The 26,339-nt window shown below is 42.4% G+C and overlaps 1 protein-coding gene across 3 annotated transcripts in view; it reads right to left on the reverse strand.

Moving 5' to 3' along the window:
• focad (focadhesin) overlaps window positions 1–26,339 on the reverse strand; it is a 233,122-nt gene that overhangs the window by 60,546 nt on the left and 146,237 nt on the right. For all 3 annotated transcript variants that reach the window (XM_033017834.1, XM_033017835.1, XM_033017836.1), the window contains 7 exons: window positions 25,752–25,896; window positions 23,607–23,795; window positions 18,772–18,893; window positions 16,678–16,770; window positions 7,751–7,839; window positions 5,238–5,279; window positions 1,720–1,828 (listed from right to left, as the gene is read on the reverse strand). In XM_033017834.1, the coding sequence (XP_032873725.1) occupies window positions 1,720–1,828; window positions 5,238–5,279; window positions 7,751–7,839; window positions 16,678–16,770; window positions 18,772–18,893; window positions 23,607–23,795; window positions 25,752–25,896 (789 nt within the window). The remainder of the gene's footprint in view (window positions 1–1,719; window positions 1,829–5,237; window positions 5,280–7,750; window positions 7,840–16,677; window positions 16,771–18,771; window positions 18,894–23,606; window positions 23,796–25,751; window positions 25,897–26,339) is intronic.

Genomic DNA, 26,339 nt, shown 5'->3' on the forward strand with positions numbered 1-26,339 from the left:
AACCCGTGCACAGATAATGTCTCCTCCACTATTTTTTGATAATATATAAAATGTTAAGAAAACCCTATTAAACACTTTACCCTTATATTAGAGAGGATAAATCAAATTAGTATCAACGAAGTAGAGGATAGAACCCTAAAGTATATCTGAGATGGATTTCTAGATCACTGTGTTAAGAAACTGCTGAGGGAACAGGCTATTTTAGATTGAATACAGGTAGTTCTGCTATAAGGCGTTTTCATAACACAAATTGGATACAGACCCAGTGATGAGGTGGGGAACATTATTTGCATTATGCAGCTGAATTGGTTATAACGCAATTTTGATCAGGAATTAGAGAACCACATAAAAGTTCCTTTGGAAATTGACAAGCAGAAAAAAGGCTATTTTGGATTTAAACAGAATAGGGGAAGAATCCCTGTTATTGTGAATCTGGAACTCTCTAGCCCTAACCCTCCTTCCCCAATCAACAAAATTGTTTTGATTTGCGATTTTCTATAACACAAAGCTTCTTAGGAATGTAACAATCGCAGAGCTACCTGTACTGTGCAACGATAAAGAGTCAGAAAAATAATCATTTTATCTAGGAGCTTAAAAGAAAGAGTGATTGTAATATGACAGAATTAAGTTCAAAGGTGCTGGAAGTTCATTCTGAAAACAGGGGGGAGGTTGGCTGGGATAGATTGGAAAACTATATTAAAGTTGACAGGCAATGGCAGCTGTTAAAATAACAACACATGATTTGCAGCAAATATCAATTCCTTGATGGCACAACGCCATATCAGTAAACTAGTCCAATGAAGGATCAGAGGAGAAATTAAAGATTGTATTAATTTTAAGGAAAATGCATATAAAGATGCCAGAAGGTCATTAAACCTGAAGATTGGTAGTATTTTAGAATTTAACAAAAGATGTCCAAAAAATGACAAGGAAAGGAAAATAAAGAGAGCAAACAATGAGAAATATAAAAACAGATGCCCAGAACTTTTAAAGGCAAATACACAAAATGAAAAAACTACCAAGGGCAAGCGTGACATTGGGTGCTGTCTGTGTGAAGCTTGCATGTTCTCCCTGAAACTTTTGGATATTTTTGTAGTAAGGGATAATACATTATTGTGTGGGTTTCCTCTGGGTGCTCTGTTTTCCTCCTGCATCCCAAAGATTTGTAGGTCTGTAGGTGAATTGGCCTCTATAAACTGCCCTTAGTGTGGTGGGAGTGGATGCAAAAGTGGGATAACAGAACTAGTGTGAACAGGTGATCGATGGTTGGCATGGATACAGTGGGCCGAGAGCCAGTTACATGCTGTATCTTTCAATCAAAGGACCAAATGGCTTATTCCTGCTCCTATTTCTGATGTTCTCATGAGAAATTTCATGCATTTCACTCTATATAAATTAGGTATACTCAATATATTAAAGCAGAAGGATATTCTTGGTTACTGGATTTGTTGCCTGTGTACAAATTTTACTCCCCACCTGGTCTTTCTAAATTTGGTGGCTAATGCATTATGCAAGTCCTTTTTCAATCCTCAACATGAATGTCTATGATGTCTGCTTTTTGAAAAACTGTGGGTTACCATGGGTTTGGGAGGACTGGGACTAAGGGTCAGAGGTGGGCCAATTGCATTCTTTTAGCTCACTAAATAAAATCTATCCCCAAATGCCGAGAACAAAAAGATGCAATAATAATTTCTGAAACCACCAGTGGAATATACCTACTTCAGGGACATCGTTGACTTCGGATGGCAAGCTACTTTCATATTTGGCCACCGTCACAGCAAGTCCTGTTAAGGCAAGGATGGAATTTCCCTGCACAACCGGGCTGTCCCTGTTAACCAAACAGAAGATCAACAGGAAAGTCACACGTTTTTTTATTAAGCTACAACCATCATATGTAGAAACCAGTCATTGTGCGATGCTTGATTGATCTTCGTGCTTGAGCTGAATGATTACCCACTGCATCACAAAGATCCAAATCCAGGTAGACTGGAGGATTTAAAGCCCTTTTCTCTGCCACCACTCCAAGCCTTTGCGAAATAAGGATGGGCAACTTGAAATGCTCACAGGTATGAACCCAACAAATATTATGTCTGTAATTCAATTTAATTCCTCAAGCAGACAAAATAGCACATGTTTGCAGTAAGAGATTATACATTATTCACATAAAGCAGAAAAACACTAAGCTTAAGCATGGTTTGCTTAAAGCTGATAAAATTTGCTTAAAGTGGAATTCTACAAGTTTAAGCATTTGACCAATACTGTAGATTGTAAATGAGAGTTACTAGCATCGCATTGCAATAAACAAATATTACAAGTCATACTAGCTAGTGGGGAACACCGAAACAATTAGAATATTGCAAGAGGAAGTTTTAATGTGGGGCTTTCTATTCATAAATCAATGAAAAAAGTTGTTAAGATATATGATTAATGTTAAAATCACAGTCATCATGTAGGTCATCCTGTAATTTAAACTATGTTGATGGATGAATATGCTGAAAATGTACTAAGACTGAAATGAGATTATCTTCAGAACTGGACACAAAATGCAGCAGTAACTCAATGGGTCGGGCAGCATTCTGAAGAAAATGGATAGGTGACGTTTCGGGTTGGGATCCTTCTTCAGACTGATTGTGCGGGGAGGGAGGGGGAGTGGGTTGGAACTGGAAGCAAGAAAAGATCAGGACAAACCAGGACTGGCAAAAGATGACCTCAGGCAGAGAGGTTCCTTGATAGGCAGCCTGTTGGCTAGACGTGATCCTAATGGGCCTGTCGACTGCAGGAGACTTTGCAGTCGCCACATGGTCGCCACATGTTCGCAGGTGGTTGCGGAGGAATCACCTTCATGGTCGTGAAGAGTTCCCACATTCTGGGAACTAGTCGCAGCCTCATTATGGTCGCCGAGAATTTTTCAACATGTTGAAAGATTAGCGGCGACTAGAATGAAGCCGCCATGGAGAGTAGCGAGAATTCTCGAGCCGTAGGTGGGTCACAAGGAGGTCCTAGTGGGTTGCCAGGAGGTCGAAGGTTCTCTTAGGTTTGCGTAGGCTGTAGCCGGTGCTGACCGGTGAATTTCATTGGCTCATTAGGAGAACAAAAAAAGCAAGCAGTAGTTTTCAGAACCAAGGATAACCAACCAGAGTCTAGATCAAAGATCATAGTCCCTTCTACGATCTATGGTCCAGATGTTCAGCTGAATTCGTATGAGAGGCAGAAAGAAATTACATTATTTAGCCTGCCCGATCTCTCCCACTTGATAGCTCAGATAGTCGAGTCCTGGCAATGAGTCGACTATCTGAGCTATAGGGAGAGATCGGGCAGGCTAAATAATATTTTCATTACACTACAGAAAGTAATACATTTTTTCTCACCTTTCGTTTTTCGTGGGGAACCTGAAGAAAGACAGGTCGGGTCGCCTACATTTGGCGATTCGAGCTAATTATAGCAGAGCAGTACGCTCCACTTGTAGATGTGGACGCAGCCATGACAGAAGCCGGTTACGGAAATGGCGCTGAAGATTACTCATCAGCTATTACGGATTTTTCGCGGAGTGATCCATCTTGCTCCGCTCTAGTAACTTTGCTCATATGGGCCCCAGCTATGCCTGCCTTTTTGTTGGTTATGTCGAACAGTCCTTATTCCAAGTGTACACTATCCCTATCCCTTAAATATTTCTCTGCTACATCGACGACTGTATCAGGGCTACCTCCTGCACCTGTGCAGAACCCATTGCCTTTATTAACTTCACCACTAACGTCCACCCTGCTTTCAAATTCACCTGGACTACCCTTTTCACCTCTCTCTCCTTTCTTCATCTCCCTGTCTCCATCACAGAACGATATTGACTGACGTCAACTACAAACCTACCGACTCCCACAGCCTACTGGACTACACTTCTTCCCACCCTGCCTCTTGCAAAGATGTTATCCACTACTCTTAATTCCTCCATCCCTGCTGCATCTGCTTCTAAGATGAGGTTTCACAATGCTTCTGCCTGTAATGACCCTGGCCAGACTCCCCACACGCTGTGAAAGGAACGCTGTTCCACTTTACAGCCACTTCCCATCAGCTGCCAGCAATGAGGGATAGACTTGGCTATCCCTCAGTACAGCAAAATTGTTCTTGATGGTGCTGTACTGAGGGATAGCCAAGTCTACCTTTCTTGGCTAACAACCTAACCTTAGGCCTCCAAGATGCAGGTACATTTTTGTGTCTTATTTTTCGGGTAAAAAATAGCGTCTTCATTGCCGGGAATTACGGTATTTAAAAACATATTGCTCAAAGAAATTTACTTACCACATTATTTGTACACAAACTTCATTCTTCTCTCTTTGTTTCTTAAGATACACTTAAGATAATGACAATCCATGTTTGAAAAATCCGCCAAGAAACTTGCACTGCACAGCACATGCACACAGTCCACAGTGCAAAGGCAGAATTTCTGCTACCTTTATAGACCTTTATAGACCGTTGTCAATGAAGGCTTGAAGCAGCGTCGACGGCACGCGAGTTGCACATATTTTCGCGTGTACTGGAAAGGTACCGTGAAAGGCACGGGAGAATTATGCCTACCTAAGAGATCGATCTCTTAGGTAGGCATACATCTTTGCAGGAGGCAGGGTGGGAAGAAGTGTAGTCCAGTAGGCTGTGGGAGTCGGTAGGTTTGTCGATCTCTTAGGTAGGCATAATTCTCCCGTGCCTTTACTATTTATATTTAATAATTACCATTTTATAATTTTAGTCAGGTTAGACACTGCCTACCTTGCCTACCCTGATGGCACATGCCTGCCCTCTTGGGATTACACCATCTGTAGCCAACTGGCAGCCTATCAGGGAACCACACTGCCCAAGGTCACATGTTGGCGACCCTGGTTAGTCCTGTCTTTTATTAATTCAAGTTCCACCCCGCTCCCTGCGCATACAATCAGTCTGAAGAAGGGTCCCAATCTGAAACGTCACCTATTCCACTTTCTCCAGAGATGCTTTCTGACCTGCTGAGTTACTCCAGCATTGTGAGTCTATCTTTGGTATAACCAGCATCTGCACTTCCTTTTTATTTCATTTCCTTATAACTACCAGACATTTAAAAAAAGAACATTATCATGTAATAAAACATCTTAGCTCACAAAAAAATATATATATGCTGAGTAAAGTGGTTTTATTCAGAGAGGTGGGGAGGGCGAAAACAACACAAGAATCCAAATGAAAACATTGTGCTCAATAATGCAAGCTTTACTTACTTTGCTGCTGATTTAACTACGTCAGTTAGCATGTCCCTCGCCCTGTTGAAGAGAAGCAAAAATAAAATCTAAAATCTATAAATTATAGATGCCACAAATCTGAACCAAAAACAGAACATGCTGCAAAACACTCAGAAGGTAAGGCCACATCTCTGGATAGAGAACATGTTTGAGATCAAAGACCATTTGGCAGAACTGGGTTTAACATATTAGATTAACAGTAATTTCCATCTCTTTCTGACCCTTCCACATTACTCTTAAATTAAAATTATTTATTTATCCCAGGAGGGAAATGGGACCACCAACAGTCATAAAACATGACAATATACATGAACATGAAATTAAAGTGATGAGTGGAAAGTCCAGGATTGGGGATGTGCAAAGATTGGGGGGGGTGGGGTAAAGGGAGTCAATCTGCCCCACAACAAAAGAGGGAGGAGTTATAGTTTGATAGCCACAGGGGAAAAGGATTTCCTGTGGTGTGCTGTGCTGCATCTTGGTGGAACCAGTCTGTTGCTGAAGGTTCTTCTTGGTTTCTTGGTCCTCCAAAATATTCCAAATGGAATTTAAACTCCTCCAGTTGATCAGTGTGTCATGGAGGGGTGAGCTGTATTGTACAAGATGCTCCACAGTTTGAGGAGCATCCTCCCCTCCAAAACCACCTCCAGTGAATCCAACTCCACCCCCAGGATGGGGCCTGCCTTCCTGATGAGCTTGTTAATTCTGTTGGCATCTGCCGCCTTCGCCCTGCTGCCCCAGCATATGGCAGCGAAGAAGATGACACTGGCCACCACCAATTGATAGAATATCTGCAGCATCATACTGCAGACATTGAAAGAGCGGAGTCTCCTCAGAAAGTACAGACAGCTCTGTCCCATTTTATACAGGGCCTCAGGGTTCCTGGACCAGTCCAGTTTACTGACCAGGTAAACTCTAAGGTACTTGTACTCCTTGGTAAATTGCACATCCACACCCTTGATGGAGACTGGGCACAAGGGTGTACCCCTCCTCCGAAGGTCCACCAGTAACTCCTTAGTCTTGTCGGCGTTGAGCTGCAGGTTATTCAGCTCACACCACTCAACAAAATCGTTACTGTATTCAGCTCAAATCCCCTCACTGATGCACCCACAATTGAGGCATCCGAAAACTTCTTCATGTGCCAGGAGTCTGAGTTATATCTGAAGTTCGAGGTGTAGATGATGAACAGGAAGGGAGAGAGGACCGTCTCCTGTGGGCCCCCTGTGTTGCTCACTACCATGTCCGAGACACAGTTCTGTAGCCTGACATACTGTGGTCGTCCAATCAGGTAGTTGGTGATCCAGGACACCAGTGGAGCATCCATCTTCATCAGTTTGCTCCCTAGCAGTGCCTAGGGCGGGGTGGTGTTAAAAGAGCTGGAGAAGTAAATAAACATGACTCTCATAGTTCTTCCCGGCTTATCCAGGTGAGCATAGGAACGAAGGAGCAGGTGGATGATTGCGTCCTCAACCCCCACCTTTGTTTGGTAATCAAAATGCTGGGGGTCCAGGTATGGTTTATCCAGGGGTCGCAGGTGAGTGAGCACCAGTCTCTCCAGGGACTTCATGATGTGTGAGGTCGGCACAACCAGTCTGTAGTCATTGGATGAGTTGGGATGCGTCCTCTTTGGTACAGGAACCAGGTAGGATGTCTTCCACATCAAAGGAACCCTCTCCAGGCTCAGTTCAGATTGAAGATATACTGGAGTACTTCGCACAACTGGCTGGCACACGCCTTGAGTACCCTAGGTCTGCCTCCATCGGGGCCCGTGGCTTTGCCTGGGCAGAGTCTGCTCATCTCTTTCCTCACCTGTTCAGCCTTGATGGTCAGGTGTGACAAAGAAAGGGCAGAGGAAGTGGACCAGGGGGATTGAGGGGGAGAGTCTGTCGAGGAGGGAGGAGGGTGTGCCCCTTCTAATACTAGTATAGTAGTATACTACTACATCTTCTACATATACATTCTATCAACATTTTTTAGGAGCTTGAGACACAAGTTCCAGTTCTGCATATAATAGTCAATGAAAATGCAACATTTGCAACTCGTCTTCACAAGCTTCACATATTCAGAAACTGAGCAGCAGGGAATTAAGTGCAATAGGGAGTGTCTGTTGGATTCGTTGAGTTATGACTTGCATGAAATTTCTTTGTACAAAGACACAAGGTAAGAGACATGCTCAAAGTGATCACTAAAATGTCCTAAATGCTTAAAGGTCCTTAATTAGTACATATGTCATAATAAAAAATGTGGGATAAAGGAACCCGCAGGACTAGTGCACTTGGTGGAGCTAGAAGGGTTACATCAAGTAATATTTTTCTATTTTAAAGTCCAATGAAAAAAATGGGAAGAATTAGCAGGAATCAGCTGTAACATTAATATTTCTGGAAATTCCAACTGCAACAAATTATACTACATTTATAAAGTGACATGCGAGTACTGCTGCTCAAGGTATAAAGTAAATAGCTAGATAAATAATTACACCATTAAACAGTTCCTACCAGAGCCAGGATATGAACTGCTTGTACTGGAGCTCCTCGGGATCGTCTTTCCCATGCTTCTGCTGCATCTCCAACTCAGCCTGTCTCCCCTATAGACAAAGTCATCAATCAACAGCCTCATCCCACAATGAAACTATTAGCAATCAGTGAGCACAGGCAAGAGGAAGTTGTATATCAGTTCACACTGAGAAAGGGACTGTGCTTGTAGTAAATTTAAAGTAAGACACCTATTTATAAAGTGAACCAGTGTGTAGCAATTTCCTAAAACCCTCCATTCTTAAGCAAATGCCAACTCTCCAGGTGAAAATGTAGGGGCACCAATTAATCAGATAAGATGCACCAACACCATTCCGCAATTAGCAGTGCAGAGGTGCACAGCATGCTCTTGATCTTGCTTTAATGTATCCGACTCCATCGAACGGCTTCAGCTCAGCTTGAACGCTTGGCCCAATGTCAGTCAAAGACCAGGGATGAGCTTTTCTTGAACTCAGGGCAGATGGTAGACATCCCAAAACACACTGAAAAAGGAGTGGGAATGAAAAGAAATGGGAAAATCTCCAAGGTCCTACTATTATGTCCTTGTTCTTATGCTCTTCTCGTGAGGAAATACTTGGATTCCATCATGTCTGCAGATTATGTCTGTTCATATGATTTATTGCTTTAATGATAATAGTGAGTAATGTTTGAAAACTTGGCATCCCATTTGGCCCCGAGCAAAATTCACCTTCCCTTGATGGAGAATACCTACTTTTAGCCCCATCATCTTCTACATCCGAAAACTTTAGATAGATAGATAGATAAATACTTTATTAATCCCCTTATTCAGGGGAAATTCTGATGTCCTTGCAGCACACTAATAAAAATACAACACAGTATTCATAAAGAAATTCAACACCAAAACATCCCCCCACAGTGATTCCCACTGTGGGGGAAGGCACAAAGTCCAGTCCCCATCCTCTTGTCCACCCATAGTCGGGCCTATTGAGGCCTCCACAGTCGCCGCCACGGCGCCCGATGTTCTCGCCGGGTGATGGTACTCCGGCGTCGGGACAACCCCCAGCGGCTTGGGGTGCCAGGAACGGCCGCCTTCCCACCGGAGCCTGCGGCTTCCAAGCCAACAGACCACGCCAGACGGAGCTCCACACACTGGTGATCTCGGCGAGATGTAAGTTCAACGTCGAAGCTGGCCGCTCCGCAGAACCGCGGCTCCACGATGTTTTCCTCGGCGGTACCAAGCATACTGGAGTCCCAGCGCGGCGACCCAGGAAAGGCATCGCCCGCTCCGCAATAGCGCTCCAGCGCTGCACTGCCGCGAACGCCGATGTTCTGCGCCGCCGCCAACGCCGATGTTCTGGCCAGGTCCCCTCAGGGAAACGTCGCTCCAGGACCCGCTGGTAGGCCGCGAGGACAGGTCGAAGACGCTGCTCGGAGGAAGGCAACCCCTCCGACCAGGTAGGGACTTAGAAAAGCAGTTTCCCCCTCCCCACCACCACCCCCCACACATAAAAGATTTAGACCCCCTGACTGTACACTTAACGAACTAAAAATAATAAAAAAGAAGGGGAAAAAACGGACAGCTGCAGGACAGGCAGCCGTTCAGGACAGCGCCTCCTCCGTAATTTCTCTTCCCGCCTTTAGGACACTTAAATACAATTGGCGTCAACTTCTGCAGTTATGAGGCATGCTTTAAGATGCACATAGATGCTAAATAAATGCAACTTATTGTTGTTTTAAATTTAGCGTCATTTCAATTGTTATCCGCTGGAATAAGGAACTACCACAACAGTTAGTTTTAGTCTGAAGAAGGGTCCCACCCCGAAAGGTCTCTTATCCACGTTCTCCAGAGATGTTGCCTGATCTGCTGAATTACTTGTGCTTTGTGTTAAGTTAGTTTTTAGAAAGCAGATGCTTCCAAGAAAGTAATTAATGTGAAAGTGTCAAATCAAATTCAAGTACAAGCTATTGATGTAAAAAACAGAAAATAGGTGGGAAGAATACATGGAACTGTACAGCACAGGAAAAGCTCATTCAGCCCATGATGTCTGTGCTGAACATGATGCCAAGTTAAACTAATCACTTCCGCTTGCAAATGTTCAAAAATACTCCGGACTATCTCAAAAATAATTGTTAGGTCTTCACTGAAAAACTACAGGAAAAGTAGAGGAAACTGCAACCCTGGATAAACCAAATCAAAGCTCAAAGTCGATACATCAAATGTAATGTATTAGCTGGCTTTGGCTGCAATTGCTCTCAGTGATCACCAGGCAAAGGAGGGAATATACAGATGGTTCTTCAATACTACCGAGCAACCTCAGCAGATACTGCACCTGGCCTTTAGATCAGGTTTCGACAGTTACTGAGGATATTGACCATTGCCAATCAAGTTCAATCACATGGGTGGGACAAATGCGGGAGGGTGTCAAAAGTTGCTCAATAGCCTTAGAGAAGCGATGTCAAGTGTGCTTTAAAGAGCAGAACTGGAGAGACTCACCACTGTTTTTGGGAGTTCTTTGGACCTGTTTTATGGAGAACTTGCTTATTTGGACTTTCTTGTAATATTTTTCCTCAACAGTCAGTAAAAGGGCTGCAGTCAATACTGTTAATAATCTGCTCAAATCAATGAACTACTCTCTCATTCAGCAAGATATTCAAAATTATAAAGGAAAATAGCAGTTGGCACTTTGCCAGGAATGTGGTGGTTGCACTCATTAATGGCGAGTGGATCGTTTTGGCCAACTTTGAATAATAGTGCTACTGCTTTTCCGATGAGACCTGGGAAAAACTCCCTTCAACTCAAAACCCAGAAAGGAATAAGCTTCATATTAAGGGGATGAGCAAGGAAGTAAGTATGTGAAAAGAAAATGAAGAAAAACATGCTTGACTAATCTTCTGGAATTTTTTGAGGATGTGACAAGTAAAATGGATGAAGGGGTGCCAGTGGATGTAGTGTATCTAGACTTTCAGAAAGCCTTTGATAAGGTCCCGCACGGGAGACTGGTGACTAAAATTCGAGCACATGGTATTGGGGGTAGGGTGTTGACATGGATAGAAAATTAGTTGGCAGACCAGAAACAAAGAGTAGGAGTGAACGGGTCCTTTTCAGAATGGCAGGCAGTGGCGAGTGGAGTGCCGCAAGGCTCGGTGTTGGGGCCGCAACTGTTTACCATATATATTAATGATTTGGAAGAGGGAATTAGGAGCAACACTAGCAAGTTTGCGAATGACACAAAGCTGGGTGGCAGTGTGAACTGTGAAGAGGATGTTAGGAGGTTGCAGGGTGACCTGGACAGGTTGAGTGAGTGGGCAGATGCAGTATAATATAGATAAATGTGAGGTTATCCACTTTGGCGGCAAAAACAAGGGGGCAGATTATTCTCTCAATGGGGTTAGGTTAGGTAAGGGGGAGGTACAGCGAGACCTGGGTGTCCTTGTACACAGGTCACTGACAGTTGGCTTACAGGTATAGTAGGCTGTGAAGAAAGCTAATGGAATGTTGGCCTTCATAACAAGAGGATTTCAGTATAGGAGTAAAGAGGTTCTTCTGCAATTGTATCGGGCTCTGGTTAGACCACATCTGGAGTATTGTGTACAGTTTTGGTCTCCTAATTGGAGGAAGGACATCCTTGTGATTGAGGCAGTGCAGTGTAGGTTCACGAGATTGATCCCTGGGATGGCGGGACTGTCATATGAGGAAAGATTGAAATGACTAGGCTTGTATTCACTGGAGTTTAGAATGATGAGGGGGTTATCTTATAGAAACATATAAAATTATAAAAGGACTGGACAAGCTAGATGCAGGAGAAATGTTCCCAATGTTGGGCGAGTCCAGAACCAGGGGCCACAGTCATAGAATAAAGGGGAGGTCATATAAGACTGAGGTGAGAAAAAAATTTTCACCCAGAGAATTGTGAATTTATGGAATTCCCTGCCACAGAGGGCAGTGGAGGCCAAATCACTGGATGGATTTAAGAGAGTTAGATAGAGCTCTAGGGGCTAGTGGAGTCAAGGGATATGGGGAGAAGGCAGGCACGGGTTATTGATAGGGGACGATCAGCCATGATCACAATGAATGGCGTTGCTGGCTCGAAGGTCCGAATGGCCTCCTCCTGCACCTATTTTTTATGTTTCTATGAATTATTCATTAAAGCCAGAAAAAGTACTCGAAATTTAACACACCTGTCAATTAAAGTACACAAAATTTTGTGCAAATATATATTTTGTGAGTGGAAATTAATCAAGCCTCTTATAAGTGACACAATGAATTTGAAAGGTTGAGATATACATGGAGATACATAAACAATAGGCTCCAACCAAGCCATATGAAATCAAACCAATAAAATAAACAAACCGAGGGCAAATAAAGTAACCACAGAACATTCAGTACAATTAATGGTTATTTAATTATGTAATTACCACAGCCTGCAGACAAATCTGACAATGTGTTTGCCTGGTACTACAGGATTGCTGTGGGCAGCGCCATGATATGATTTCAGACTCTTCCTGTCACTTTCCCTAAGGGTCTAATCTCAGTAAATAGGAGAGAAAATACTAATTGAACTACAAAGACAATCATCCATTCAGAAAAACACATAAATATGCTTGGACACTTCAAAATGTTGGAAGTTCAATGCAGCTTCTCAAAAATCCACATCCAAGAGTTGCCAAAATGGCTCATAAATCATCATGCAAGATTATAGTGATTCTGTTATAGCTGTAGCAGATAATTAACAACAACTTCCTGAGAGACGTAAGGTTTTTTTGTTTGGTGATTTTGCTTCTTGTAACATTGTAACTACACTCTACATATAGGCACTGCTTTTCATTCAAAATTATTCAATACACCACAATTGTCAAGTAACATCAGCCTCATGTTACGACTTTGTCAACAGAAAAACGAATGTGCTTAATTTTCACGATTTTACACTAAAGAGAAAACATCTGCAAAATAGGTGTCATTATGAACAGGGCAATTTCCTCAGGAAAAGGGAAAAGAAATCATGCCAGATATCCAACTGAATTCAGTTGCAACACATATTCTGTGCTTAACTGAAACAATATGTTGAAGGGACAGTTTGTCTGGAGTCACACTGATGCATTGTGCAAAAACTGTTACCGTATTTCTTACATGCACAAAATTCTAGTCAAGAGAAATAATCCAGGATTCGATAACCAAAATGTCAATATGTCAGAAAGGACCAGGTCAATGGAACAAATAAAAATGTAAGCAGAAAAAGCTGGAAACACTCATTAGGTCAGTTGACATCTGTGCAAAAGAAAAACAGTGTAAGGATTTAGGTCCAAGCCCATTCATCAGAACTGGGAAAGGAACAGCAGTTGCTGGATTACCATGTAAAGACACAAAGTGCTGGAATAATTCAGTGGGTCAGGCAGCATCCCTGGAGAATGGATAGGTGACGTTTCTGAATTAGTCTGAAGAAGGGTCCCAACCCGAAATGTTACCTATTCTTCAGGGATGCTGACTAATCTGCTGATTTACTCCAGCATTTTGTGCCTTCTGAAGAAAGAACACGTTAGTTTTTTCTCTCTCCTTGCATTCCCACTTCACCCGTTGTAAAGAGTGTTTAATCGTCATATGTACTGGTGATGGAACAATGAAATCCTACTTCTTGTGTCTTAACAGACCCGTAAACGCAATAATACAGATAGATATGTAATCATAGTACAATAAATTAATAACCATGATACTAAGTAACCATAGTATAAAACCATAGAACATAATGCAACTAAATAATAATAATAATAATAATATCTTTTATTGTCATTGCACGTCAGTGCAACGAGATTTAGTATGCAGCTTCCAACCGATGAAAAAGAAAAGTAAAATAAATAAATAAGCTGTGTGTCGTGACCATCCGAGGGAGACAGTCCAGGGAGGATGGGGAGCACTCAGCAGGGCCGGTTCAGAGCCGCTATAGCTTTTGGAATAAAGCTGTTTCTGAGTCTGGAGGTACGGGCGTGGAAGGCCTTGTAACGTCTGCCGGAGGGAAGTAGTTCAAACAGTCCGTTACAGGGGTGTGAGGAGTCTTTATGGATGCTGACGGCCTTCCTGAGGCACCGTGTGTGGTAGATGCCCTCCAAGGCTGGTAGCTGTGTCCCAATGATCCTCTGCGCTCTGTGGACGACGCGCTGAAGAGCTCTCCTCTCCGCCTCCGTGCAGCTGAGATACCACACAGAGATGCCATACGTTAATATGCTCTCTGTGGTGCAGCGGTAGAACGTTGTCAGCAGCTGTTGGGGCAGACCAGTCTTTTTTAATGTCCTCAGGAAGAACAGTCGTTGCTGTGCCTTCTTGACCAGCGCAGCGGTGTTTGTGGACCATGTGAGATCCTCTAAAATGTGAGTGCCCAGAAACTTAAAGCTGGACACTCTCTCCACACTTTCCCCGTAAATGGAGATTGGGGCGTGTTCTCCATTATGGGACCTCCTGAAGTCAATAATCAGCTCCTTGGTCTTGGAGGTGTTTAGTGACAAGTTATTGCGTGTGCACCAGTCCGCCAGGTTCTGCACCTCCGCCCTGTATTTTGTTTCATCACCGTTGGTGATCAGCCCAATCACTGTAGTGTCGTCTGAAAACTTCACGATGGTGTTGGTGTCGAATGCAGGAACACAGTCGTGAGTGAAGAGAGAGTAGAGCATGGGGCTTAGTACACAGCCCTGTGGTGTGCCGGTGCTCAGGGTGATAGTGGAGGACAGGTGCGGGCCCAGTCTCACTGCCTGCAGTCGCTCCGTCAGAAAGTTCAGGATCCAATCGCATATCGGCGAGCTGAGGCCTAGCTAGCACAAAGACAGAGTACATGGAAGATCTCAGTTGCTGAGGTTAGAGTTATGCAATAATCAAGAACTTGTTGGTCTTGATAATCAGTCTGAAGAAGGGTCTCGACCCGAAACATCATCCATTCCTTCTCTCCAGAGATGCTACCGGTCCCATTGAGTTACTCCAGCATTTTGTGTCTACCTTCAATTTTCTTGGTCCCACTCTGGGAGTAGGAGTGGGGGCGGATCCGGATCCGCAACGGCCGTGAGCCCCAGGCCGAGCTCGGCGATCGTTTGCTTGCTTCTGCTGCTGTTGGAGGTGAGACGTTGCGTCGCGCCAGGGTCTTGGGCCTGTCCCACTTTGGCCGTCAGTTACGCGATAGGCCGGTGGTGCGCGAAGATTTTGTTCGCTACAAAATTTCGGAGTGCCGCGCGATACCGCGGACAACTCCATTCCCCACCGTGCTTCTCAGTGGGACCGGCCCCGCGCCACACGATGTCCGTGCGCCTCAACGCGACGACGAGGTCACGTAATTTGCGTGCCAAGGACATGTAAGTGGGACAGGCCCTTTATACTGCACACATTGCACAATTAACAACTGTTTTCACCATTAAATGTATGGCCACAAACCAATCTTCAGACAAACCACAGGATAAACACGTAATATTTTACAAAGACTGCAATTGATTAATAATATGTTAGCATGATTTACTTACAGAAGCAAAGGGATCTATATATTTTTTGAACAATTAACAATTTTGTAGCACTAAATGCCCAATGTGCTTGGACACTGCAAAATGTTCTGCATTCCTTTAGTTGGGTAATGGGATAAAGTAAGCAAAGGTAGTATTGTATCTGGATATTGCTGTTCAGAATGTTAACACAGTACATGGAGCTCAACCAAGTCATAAACAAACACATTAGAAACAATGAATAAATTAAAAATTGTTTTGCCACAAAATAAATCATAGGGTTCATGCTGGCTCTTCGTAAAGCAATCCAATGAATCCCATTCCCATAGCCCTGTAAATTAACCTCTCGGCTACCTATCCAATTCACCTTTGAAAGCCCTGAATGACTGATTCTATTACCAGCATAAGCAATGAACTGCATTCCATAACTATTCTCCAAACAAAAACATTTCCTCACATTTCCCTCGTATATTTTGCCCAAATTCTGGATCTGAGCCTACTCACTCTTGAACAATCTGTAATGAAGAATAGCTTCCTTCTATCTACCCTATCCAACAGTCATAACCTTAAGCAGTGTCTTCAAATCTGTCAACCTGCATTCCTCCAAGGGGAAACACCCTTTAGAAACAATTAAAGATGGTGTTTGAAGCTGTCAAGTCCAATGACAGATAGACACAAAATGCTGGAGTAACCCAGTGGGACAGACAGCATCTCTGGAGAGAAGGAATGGGTGACTCTTTAGAGTCTGAGGAAGGGTTTCAACCCAAAATGTCATCTATTTCTTCTTTCCAGAGATGCTGGCTGTACCGCTGAGTTACTCCAGCATTTTGTGTCTATCTTTGGTGTAAACCAGCATCTGCAGTTCCTTCCTACACATAAGTCTTAGTTTAGTTTGGTTTAGACATACAGCAAGGAAACAAACCATTTGGCCGCCCAGGTCCACACCAACCATTGATCACCTGTTCACACTAGTTTCATGTTATCCCACTTTCGCTTCCACTCCCTACACACAGGGCTACTTACAGAGGCCAATTGACCAACAAACCCACACAGGTTTGTGATGTTGGAAGAAACCAGAGCACCCAGAGGAAACTCACGTAGTCACAGGGAGAACATGCAAACTCCACAGAGACAGCTCCGTAGGACAGGATCGAACCCGGGTCTCTGTGAGATAGCAGCTCTACTCGCTGTGCTACCTTTAGGTCTTAGTCAAACATTAACAATAGATAATGAAATTAACGAGAAAATGCTGAACCAGCAGGTTAGAAAAAGAAACAAAGTTTATATTTCAAGTTGAAGACCCTTTGTCTGAACTGATTTTCATTCTCTTACATTAATTGCCTTTTACTGAACAAATGAAATATTGCTATAAATAATATTTGCATCAATCAAAATATTTGTTAAGTCGATCAGTTAACTATCATGGAAGGAATCCATTGTTATCTCAAAGGTGTATTTACCTGCAGAACAGCCTGATATGTTCTGGCCATAAATCCTAGCCATGCTTGGGACATCAAAATTGATTTATGCCATTCAGAAGGTTGAATGGGCACCTGTAAATTGAATATCGATCGTCAGATAACAAAATCATAATTGACCCCACTAAGAGCCATAGAAAGATTTGAAATTATCATGCACAGATAAACATTTGTTGATCATGTGGGAACCTTATCTATCAATGGGGTTGGCTAAAAATTCAAGAGTGTTCAAGAAAGTATTTAATGTGATTTCCTCCCCAAAGATTCAAAGGGTGCAATGCTTTTTATTCTCCACAAATTTTATAAACTCTATTCTACTTAACAAAAGAATAGGCTTCTGATCTTATTTGAGACAGAGAATGTCCCGCCAACAGAGGAGTGGTAGTGAAAGCCGTGCACCCCAGCATACATTTGTGGAAATGCTCCACTTTACTGGAGGTAAGAGACATCACCATATTCACACCTATGTGAATCATGCAGTGCCAATGAAAGCTATTCATTTATCATTTCTGATGTGATTTAATTTGCTTCCCAAACAATTTTATTTTGAGTTATGGAATTATCTTCTAACTATATTTTGATCTCTTGTGACTTGACCACAGCATATTTAAATCAGATTATTCTGCAATTCTGAAAACATTCTCAAATAAGGTTTGCTAGGATTTTTTTTTAATTATACTGGAAACATACTAATGTTATTTTATTCTAAAATACATGACTATTTCTGGCTGTTTCAAAAATCCACACCATTTTAAAAATATTATCCCCAGTAGGGGATTTACAGGGAATGTTTAAACATTGTCTTCTGGTATCAGCATTTTATTTTTGCAATATCAAAGTGGAAGGAGGGAGCAGTATGGAGAGAATGAGAAATACTAAAAGAAAGAAAGATGGAGAGCAAAATCATTAAAATAGAGCAAGAAAGAGTAGTGAGGGAAGGCACAGAAGGAATGTGAGTGGAAGCCAGGAATTGGGTGGGGAATGAATGGGAATAAGAGCACAAAAGCGCGAAAGAGTGAACAAGAAAGAGCAGAGGAACAAGAGAGTGAAAGAGAAATAGCGAAAGAGAGGAGAAAGGTCGTAAAGACAGAACAATATACTCAGATGGAAAGAGACGGAGATACCAGGGATGTAGGAAAGAAGGTAAATGAGAAAGCAAGGTTGATAGGGAGACAAGACACAAAATGCTGGAGTAACTCAGCGGGACAAGCAGCATCTCTGGAGTGAAGGAATGGGTGACGTTTCGGGTCGAGACCCTTCTTCAGATCAGTTAGTTGGGAAATGATTGCCAAGAAAACGTGCTTGCATTGTTCAATGATCAAAACACCAACCATACACGAGACATGATGGAAGAGGCTTCCAATGTGGAGAACATAGGTAAATAAGAAGCAACGATTTCAGTTATAACTAAAATTCACCAGCATACCAGTGGTGCAAAGAGGTGATTATGATGGATGAAAGGAGTCGAAGTTTCTTCACCTACATGTTTGATCTAAGTTCATCAAAATGCTTAGGTAAAGAAATAAAATCCATAAGATTTTATGGATTTTATGGGGCAGCCGTTACTTAAAGACAGTTCCTGTCGAAAGTATGCCTTGAAAATGAGATTGTATTGTTGGATGGTAAACTGTGACAATGGTAAGAGAATATCAAAATTGGGGATAAGAGAGGCGCTGAGAAGTGCTTTGGAGAAGGCAATGTTGCAGCTGCCCGTGGAGGCAATTGTACAGCTCAGACAAGTGGTTATTTTATCAGCATTCCCCTGTGTTTCATTCTTAGGAAAATGAACTGATGTATGCAACTGCAGTTCATGCAGTGAAAGTAGCTCTAATGGATTCCTTTACAAGAAGCAGCATTAAAATAGATTTTTGTTGAAATATGTTACGCTTTGGGCTCTAGATTTTCCCCACCCCCAAGACGAATCCACATCTTTTTCCACAACTACTGGTTTTCAGGGCAGTTCATCAATATGTCAGAATGTTTGCATGATTTTAATCTTCAGATATATATATATATATATATATACACACACACATATATAAATATATACACGCACACATCTCAAAACCCACCTACCTCATGAATTAGGGCTGCAAGCATCTGCTGATAACTGCGACCTCTACTAACAAGAAAGCGATTAATAGGCTTGCCATCTTTGTCAGTTTGGATATGTAGATCATAACATAGCAATAAGCCAGCTGTAAAAACAACACCAAGTAGGACAGGTTTAAGATGCAAGACCAATATTCTAAGGAAGACATTAAAAGTATCAGCATTTTACATTTGTACCCAGGAGCGACATCCGAGTTATAAAGATCCTCATCAGGTTGTACAAACTATAAATCTGGAGTGAATCATTGGGAATGGTGCTATTCTTCAAAATAGTCTTCTTTCCATTCTTCGTTCATTTTCCAGAGTGAAAGAAAACAGATCTCGAAGCCGGCTTCTTTAAGAAATGAGTGTCATGACGACTCGCGAGATCTCCCATTTTACTATTTCAGCAGGAATGTATCGTAACATTGGTTGGAACTGAGTGAAGCTTTTTGGTTAGTTCCCTAATAAACTACGGCCGAGTAACAGTTTTTACTGCAAACACAATGCAATGATCCAGATTGTGCATTAAGTTATCAATAACACTCATTAAAGAAACCAAAAAATAATTCCAATCAATGCATGCATGCTGAAGTGCAGTTATGAAAGCTACATCTAATGCCCTGGTCTTCCACAAGATTTACTTTCCATGTAATCCCATGGAATGACTGGACCTTAAAATCCATATTTGAGTAGATTTCCTAATTTACTTATTTATTTACCAATCATATCAGACAATAGATAGATATAGATATGCTATTTATTGTCACTATACATGTACAATGAGATTAAACGCAGCTCGTACTCAGTGCATACATATAATTTAGTACAAAAATTACTATATAATTATACATATCTATAAAGGCAAAATGGTGAAGGATGAATAGGTAGTATTCTTAGGCAGATGTTTAAAAGATATTAAAATATTAAAAATTATTTAAAAATATGAATTACACATTACAGTTCCAAATTTCAGTACGTGGATAGAATAGATGGAAGTCCGGGTGTTGGGCTGTGAAGTCAGTGCATGTGTGAGTTAAGAGTAGTTATGACTTTCGGAAAACAACTGTTCCTGAGTCTATTTGTCCTAGTTTTGATGCACCTGTAGCGCTTTCCAGAGGACAGCAGGTCGAACAGTCCAAACGCAGGATGGGAGCTGTCCTTGATGATATTCTTTGCCCTGCTAAGGCAGCGGGAGGTGTACATATCCATCAGGGAGGGGAGAGGGCAACCAATGATCTTCTGTGCTGTCCTAGTTACCCTCTGAAGCCTCTCCCTGTCTGCCATGGTGCAGCTGCCGTACCATGCTGTAATGCAGTATGTCAGCAGGCTCTCAATGGACGAGCGGTAGAAGGTCAGCAGCAGGTTAGAGTCCAGGTTGTGCTTCCTGAGAACCCTCAGGAAGTGCAGCCGCTGCTGTGCCTTCTTGATGACCGCTGTTGTGTTGTCTGTCCAGGAGATGTCAGCAGAGATAAGGACGCCGAGAAACCGGAAGGTGTTGACCCTCTCCACACACTCGCCGTTGATATGTAGGGGGACTAAGTCGGTGCTGTGCCTCCTGAAGTCGACAATGAGCTCTTTTGTTTTCCTGGTGTTCAGAGCCAGATTGTTTTCTGAGCACCAGGTTGTCAACTTCAGGACTTCCTCTCTGTAGGCTGCCTCGTCTCCCTTTGAAATAAGTCCGACTACAGTAGTGTCGTCAGCAAATTTGACGATGCGGTTGTTGTTGTGAGCCGGACTACAGTCGTAGGTGTAGAGACAGTATAGGAGGGGGCTTAGCACACAGCCCTGTGGGGAGCCGGTACTCAACCTGCGAGTGGAGGAGAGGTGGGGGCCGAGTCTCAGTCTGGGGCCGGTTGGTGAGAAAATCTTTTATCCAGGCACATGTGAGAGTGGGGAGGCCGAGAGTGACCAATTTATCAATGAGAATGTCCGGAATGATTGTGTTGAAAGCTGAGCTATAATCCACAAAGAGCATCCGGACGTAGCTCTGCCCCTGCTCCAGATGGCTCAGCACAGAGTGGAGAGCTACGGTGATGGCGTCTTCCGTGGATCTATTTTGACCATTCAGACCTTGTGCATCAGAAACAAAATTATTTTGTTTTAAACACTACGTTGTATCTTAATTACTAAACAATCTGTGTGGTGTCACAAATTATATGTATAGAATGACATTCATATATATTTGAAAAACTGGCTAAATAATTATTTGAAAAACAGATATTTAGTTTATCCCTTCACTTTTAATTCAGCACTTTCATTCAATCCTATTTCCATTCTTTCTTTTTGTTTAACGTTCCGTACTGATTAAGCAAATCTATTTCACCTGCAAACCACGGAGTCAGAATTCCACACCAGGTGGCGCCACCAGCAGTGGCTGCCTCGCCAACAGTCTGTCTGTCCTTTCTTCTTTTTTGTTATTTTTAGTATGTGTTAAAAAGTATATTTTAGTGATCCTTGGTTTGTTTAACGTGGGGAGGGGTTGGGAGGAAACCTTTTTTTCCAATATCTTACTCCAACGAGATGTGTTTTTTTTCTGTATCGTAGCACTGTCCGCACTATGGCCTAACATCGTGGAGTTGGAAGCCTTTCCTGGAGGGAGCTCCAAGCCACGTGAGTCTGCGGGACTTTAACATCGCGGAGCTTGCGATCCCTTTGCCGGGGATCGAATCTCCACCCGCGGGGCCTGTGGACTTTAACATCGTGAAGCCCGCAGTCTCTGGTAAGAAGAGGCCGACTCCACCACTCCAGCAATACATTCCAGACACTATATAAAAAAGATAGACACAGAATGCTGGAACTACTCGGTGGGTCAGGCGCCATCTCTGGAGAAAATGAATTGGTGACGTTTCAAAGGTCTTTTATTGTTACATGTACCAGTTAAGGTACAGTGATATGCAAATTATCATACAGCCATACAAAAAAAAGCAACAACTACATAAAAGTTAACATAAACATCCACCACAGCGGATTCCCCACATTCCTCACTGTGAGGAAGGCAAAAAAGTCCAAACTTCTTCCTCTTTATTCTCCCGCCATCGTGACAGCAGAACCATTCATCGGGGCGATCGAAGCTACCGTAGCCGGCGGTCGAAGCCCCCGCGTCGGGGCAGTTGAAACTCCCGCAGCTTGGAGCTCCCGAAGTCGGTTTCTGACCAGAGACTTGATGTTAAAGTCCGCAAGCACCCACAGTTGGAGCACTGAGGTAGATCCCTGATGCTAAAGTCCCGTAGGTTCCCGATGGTGTAGTCAAAATCGGTCTCCGGCAAAGGTCGCCAGCTCCTCGATGTTAGGCCGCAGTGCAGACGGAGATACGATACGGGAAAAAATTGCATCTCTGTCGAGGTAAGAGATTAGAAAAAGTTTCCCCCAACCCCCCCCCCCCACATAAAACAAGCTAAAGAACACAAAACACATACATTTAAAACACAGCGCAGGAAAGGACAGACAGACTGTTGTTGAGGCATTGCCGGCGCCACCCGCGTTGAAATCCTTGTGTAAGGTCCTGACTTGAAACATCACTTATGCATTTGAATTACCAGCTGAATTACTCCACAATTTTGTGCTTATCTTTGGTATAAACCAGCATCTGCAGTTCATTTTTCTTACATTATTTCCCAGATAAAAAACTTGTGCCGCACATCTCATTTAAATTTCCCCCCTCTTACCTTAATGTTATGTCCTTTAGTCTTTGACATTACCACACTGGGAAAAGGGATCAATCTATGCTTCTCACAATTTTATATATTTCCATCACGTCTCCTCTTCAACTTCCGAAGCTCCCGAGAAAACAATGCAAGTTTGTCTAATATCCTCTAATCCAGGCAGCATTCTGGTAAAATTCTACTGCAAGCTCTTCAAGGCCTCCACATCCTTCCTGTAATGGGACCACTAGAACTGCATGCTATACTCCAAATGTGGCTTAACCCAAGTTTTATAAAGCTGCAACATGACTTCCTGATACTTTTACTCAATGCCCCGGATGAAGCATATTATACCCCTTCTTTACCATTCTATCCACTCGTGTTGCTACTTTCAGAGAGCTATGGCCTTGAACCCTAAGATCCCTCTGTTCATTGGTGCTGCTTTGGGTCTTGTAACAGTATACCTTCTCCTCATATTTGACCTCCTAAAGCGCTACACCTAATGCTTGCTCAGATTAAACTCTATCTGACATTTTTCTGCCCATATATACAAATGATCTATATCCAGCTGTATCCTTTGATAGCCTTATTAACTGTCTGCAACTGTATCAACATCTTCATTCATGTCCAAGTCATTTACATATATCACAAACAACCAAGGTCCCAGCACAGATCCCTGTGGAACACTACTGGAACAGACCTCCAGCCAGATTAACACCGAGAGATATTTCATATTCCAGACATTTCATTTTAGAACATATTTCAGATATGTAACAAACGTTGCATTGCAAATCAAGGATTTAACATTAAATCTAAATAAAATGCAAAATGACATGATAAATATTCCATGAAAACTCTGAGTTATAAAGTGCAGAGTTTCCAATAAGCTTTTCCCACTATCTGCCAAATGTTCTGCTTTCCCCATCTGTGACCAATCACATAATTTTGTGTATGCTGTGATTTTTGGAGTAGAAATAATGGCAGGGGGAGTGTTGAATAACTTTGTCTTCTCGGATACAACTTCCTATTATAATGTATGGGTATTATTAGGCTACATGAATGATTGCCAAATGGCCATGCAACAAATGTACTTGCTGCATTTATGAAAGCTCTGGGAAAACAGATTAGTTCACAACAACAAGCAACACTTGTTAATACGACTGATGGCTAATTTACCTGCCAGCCCAGATTTCAGTCCAGGTTGTTTGTTCTTCTCATAAGTCTTAAGCATGAAGTTGGGAATCCCAGCTACGGTCTTCCCTTGGTCAGAACGCACGGTTCCACCTCGCATTGCAGAATAATACACTCCACGGGGCATTACACTTAATTCCTGGTTCACAAGGGACGACAAAAACTCTTCAAAAGCTGTAAAAAAAAGGTCAAAGAAGTGCTACTTCTGGCTGTCATGAGGAACAAAATTAGTAACTGCAAGTTCAAATTTAAATAGCTTGGCCAAGCCAATCACTCCCATGTGTCATCATAACTTTGAGTTAACCTCTGCCTAAACTTTTATTCAGGAAGCTGCCAGTAAGCGATGTCAGATGCTCTACGAAAGAGACAAATGCTTTTAACTCTTTACTCTTCTGGTGATTAATCACTGTATTGCCAACGCTGGCCTCAGGACAAACAATTAGTATTAGACACGGAGAAGAGCGTCTGTTCTGCCTTTTGGAGCAACCAGGAAGAGAAATAGTTGCAAACTTTAAAATAATATAATTTGTGATCAATACTAGAACATAACTGCAGACCTAGAAGGTAAAAACAATGTCAATTTTGGAGTTGCACTTAGATATCAAAATTAGGAAAACAGTTCCTTATATCTTGTTGGTTTCAGACCATATGCAAAAAAACATAAAACATTTGACAAGCAATGGCTCATTCATTAGTGGACCCGAAGCGTTGCCTATTTCCTTCGCTCCATAGATAGAATAGAATAGAATAGAATGCAATTTATTGTCACCCACTGAGTTTCTCCAGCATTTTTGTCTACCAAAGTATTATTGTGATTGTGATTGATTGAGCTGTAGACAGATTGTGCCGAAGGTGATACCTCAAATTTCAGATCCCTCAAATTTAAACCACCTCACCTCACATTCAACCTGACGCTCCAAATCTACTCTGCATATAAACACAGAAACAAATTATTGTGTCCCAAGCTTTATCACCCATCAAACAGAACTAGCAATCTAGACACATCTTTTCTTTCATCACTTTTTGCATTGCACACTATTTAATCTTAACCGATCACCACTTTTCATCATCCCAGCCATTTTCCCAAGCATATTTATTCTCACACACCTGTCCCTCCTGAAGGTCCCTCTCCCCAAACTTTCCTTAGGCTCTTTAATTACTTGAAAATGCAACTCTCCAAATCCTTTCAGTTCCAGTTAGACAGATGACCAGAGATATCAAAACTCTTTTATCTAACTATTAATGTCGCCTTTCTGGCTGTAGTTTTACTAGAATAAGGTCTATTTAATTACTTTGGGTTGGGCACAGTTGGCTTGGAAAGTACAGTGGTACCACATCAAGTGAGTTGATGAAATGTTTCCTTAATTGTAGTGACTGGCTCATATATTTGAAGTCACACAATCTGCACAAGAACAACTCAATTAGAGGTGCTCAATACAGCCTGCAGCGAGTCCTTTCTTAAATGGCTTCAGGATAACTCCAACAAGGGCGGCACAGTGGCGCAGCGGTAGAGACCCAGTTAGGTTCGATTCTAACTACGGGTGCTGTCTGTATGGAATTTGTACCTTCTCCCTGTAACTGCGTGGGTTTCCTCTGGGTGTTCCGGTTTCCTGCCACATTCCAAAGATGTGCAGGTTTGTAGGTTGATTGGCTTCTGTAAAATTGTTTCTGGTATGTAGGATAAAACCAGTGCACAGGTGATCATTGGGCAGCATGGACTAGGTGGGTCAAAGGGCCTGATTCCATGCTGCAGCTCAAAACTAAACTAAGTTATGCACTAGCATCAAACTATGTCAATCAACTCAGTGCCTTGCTAACCAAATATAATTACATGCTATCCTTTTTGGTGGGTGGGGGAAGAAAAAGAGGTTGCCGAGAATTTTAACCCACAAAGCATCTTTACACATTTTCATTTATTTCTTAATCCCATTAATCTTCCAACCAAGAATGGGGGCGGCGGGGGGGGGGGGGGGGGGGGGGGGGGGGTTGCAGGTGTTATTAGTGATGACATTTGGAAGTCTTTAACCTCTATCAAAATGAAAACATTAATGCTGATCCATGTTGGACACTAAAAGATTAATGTTGCTGCTTAAACCTGAAAATGAAATAACTACAAGTATCAATACATACCAGACAACACCAGCTGAGGGGTTATTAATAATAGCTTTATATACGATGCACCTGGGACTGAAAGATCTTCCTCTTTTTCCTCTTCTTCTACATTTAATTCCATCTCTTCATCCATTTCATAATCATTTTTTCTTTCTGGCCGTACCTAAACAGAAAATGCATTACATACTGGCCAACTTCTAACCCATTTTCAAACTATAATTTGATTAAGTGGATTCTAGTGTTTGAAGGTATCAAATGTGACTCAGGTGGAAGCACTCAAGCCCACTTCAGAAGTTTCTTGGTTCAAACCATTTATGTTTGAAAACAGAAATGTAGGCTGATATTATGGTGCAGTACAAAAGGAGTGCAGGAGATGCTGCCTGTCAGATGAATTACAAATCCTCCCAACTCCCACCACTGCCATCCACCCCCCAGCCTTGAGGTGGAGGCTGAAACTTCCTAGCTATTGATTTGAGGGAAAGCATGGGGGACAACTTTGGTCCTCATGTTGATAAACAGCAATAAAAGTTTCCAAAGGTGATGGAAAGATTGGAGGAAAGACTAGGTGCTGAGAGTTCTCTTACACCTGCATTAAGGAGGTACAGT

Source organism: Amblyraja radiata, chromosome 3 (assembly GCF_010909765.2).
Source record: "Amblyraja radiata isolate CabotCenter1 chromosome 3, sAmbRad1.1.pri, whole genome shotgun sequence".
NCBI classification, from domain to species: Eukaryota; Metazoa; Chordata; class Chondrichthyes; order Rajiformes; family Rajidae; genus Amblyraja; species Amblyraja radiata.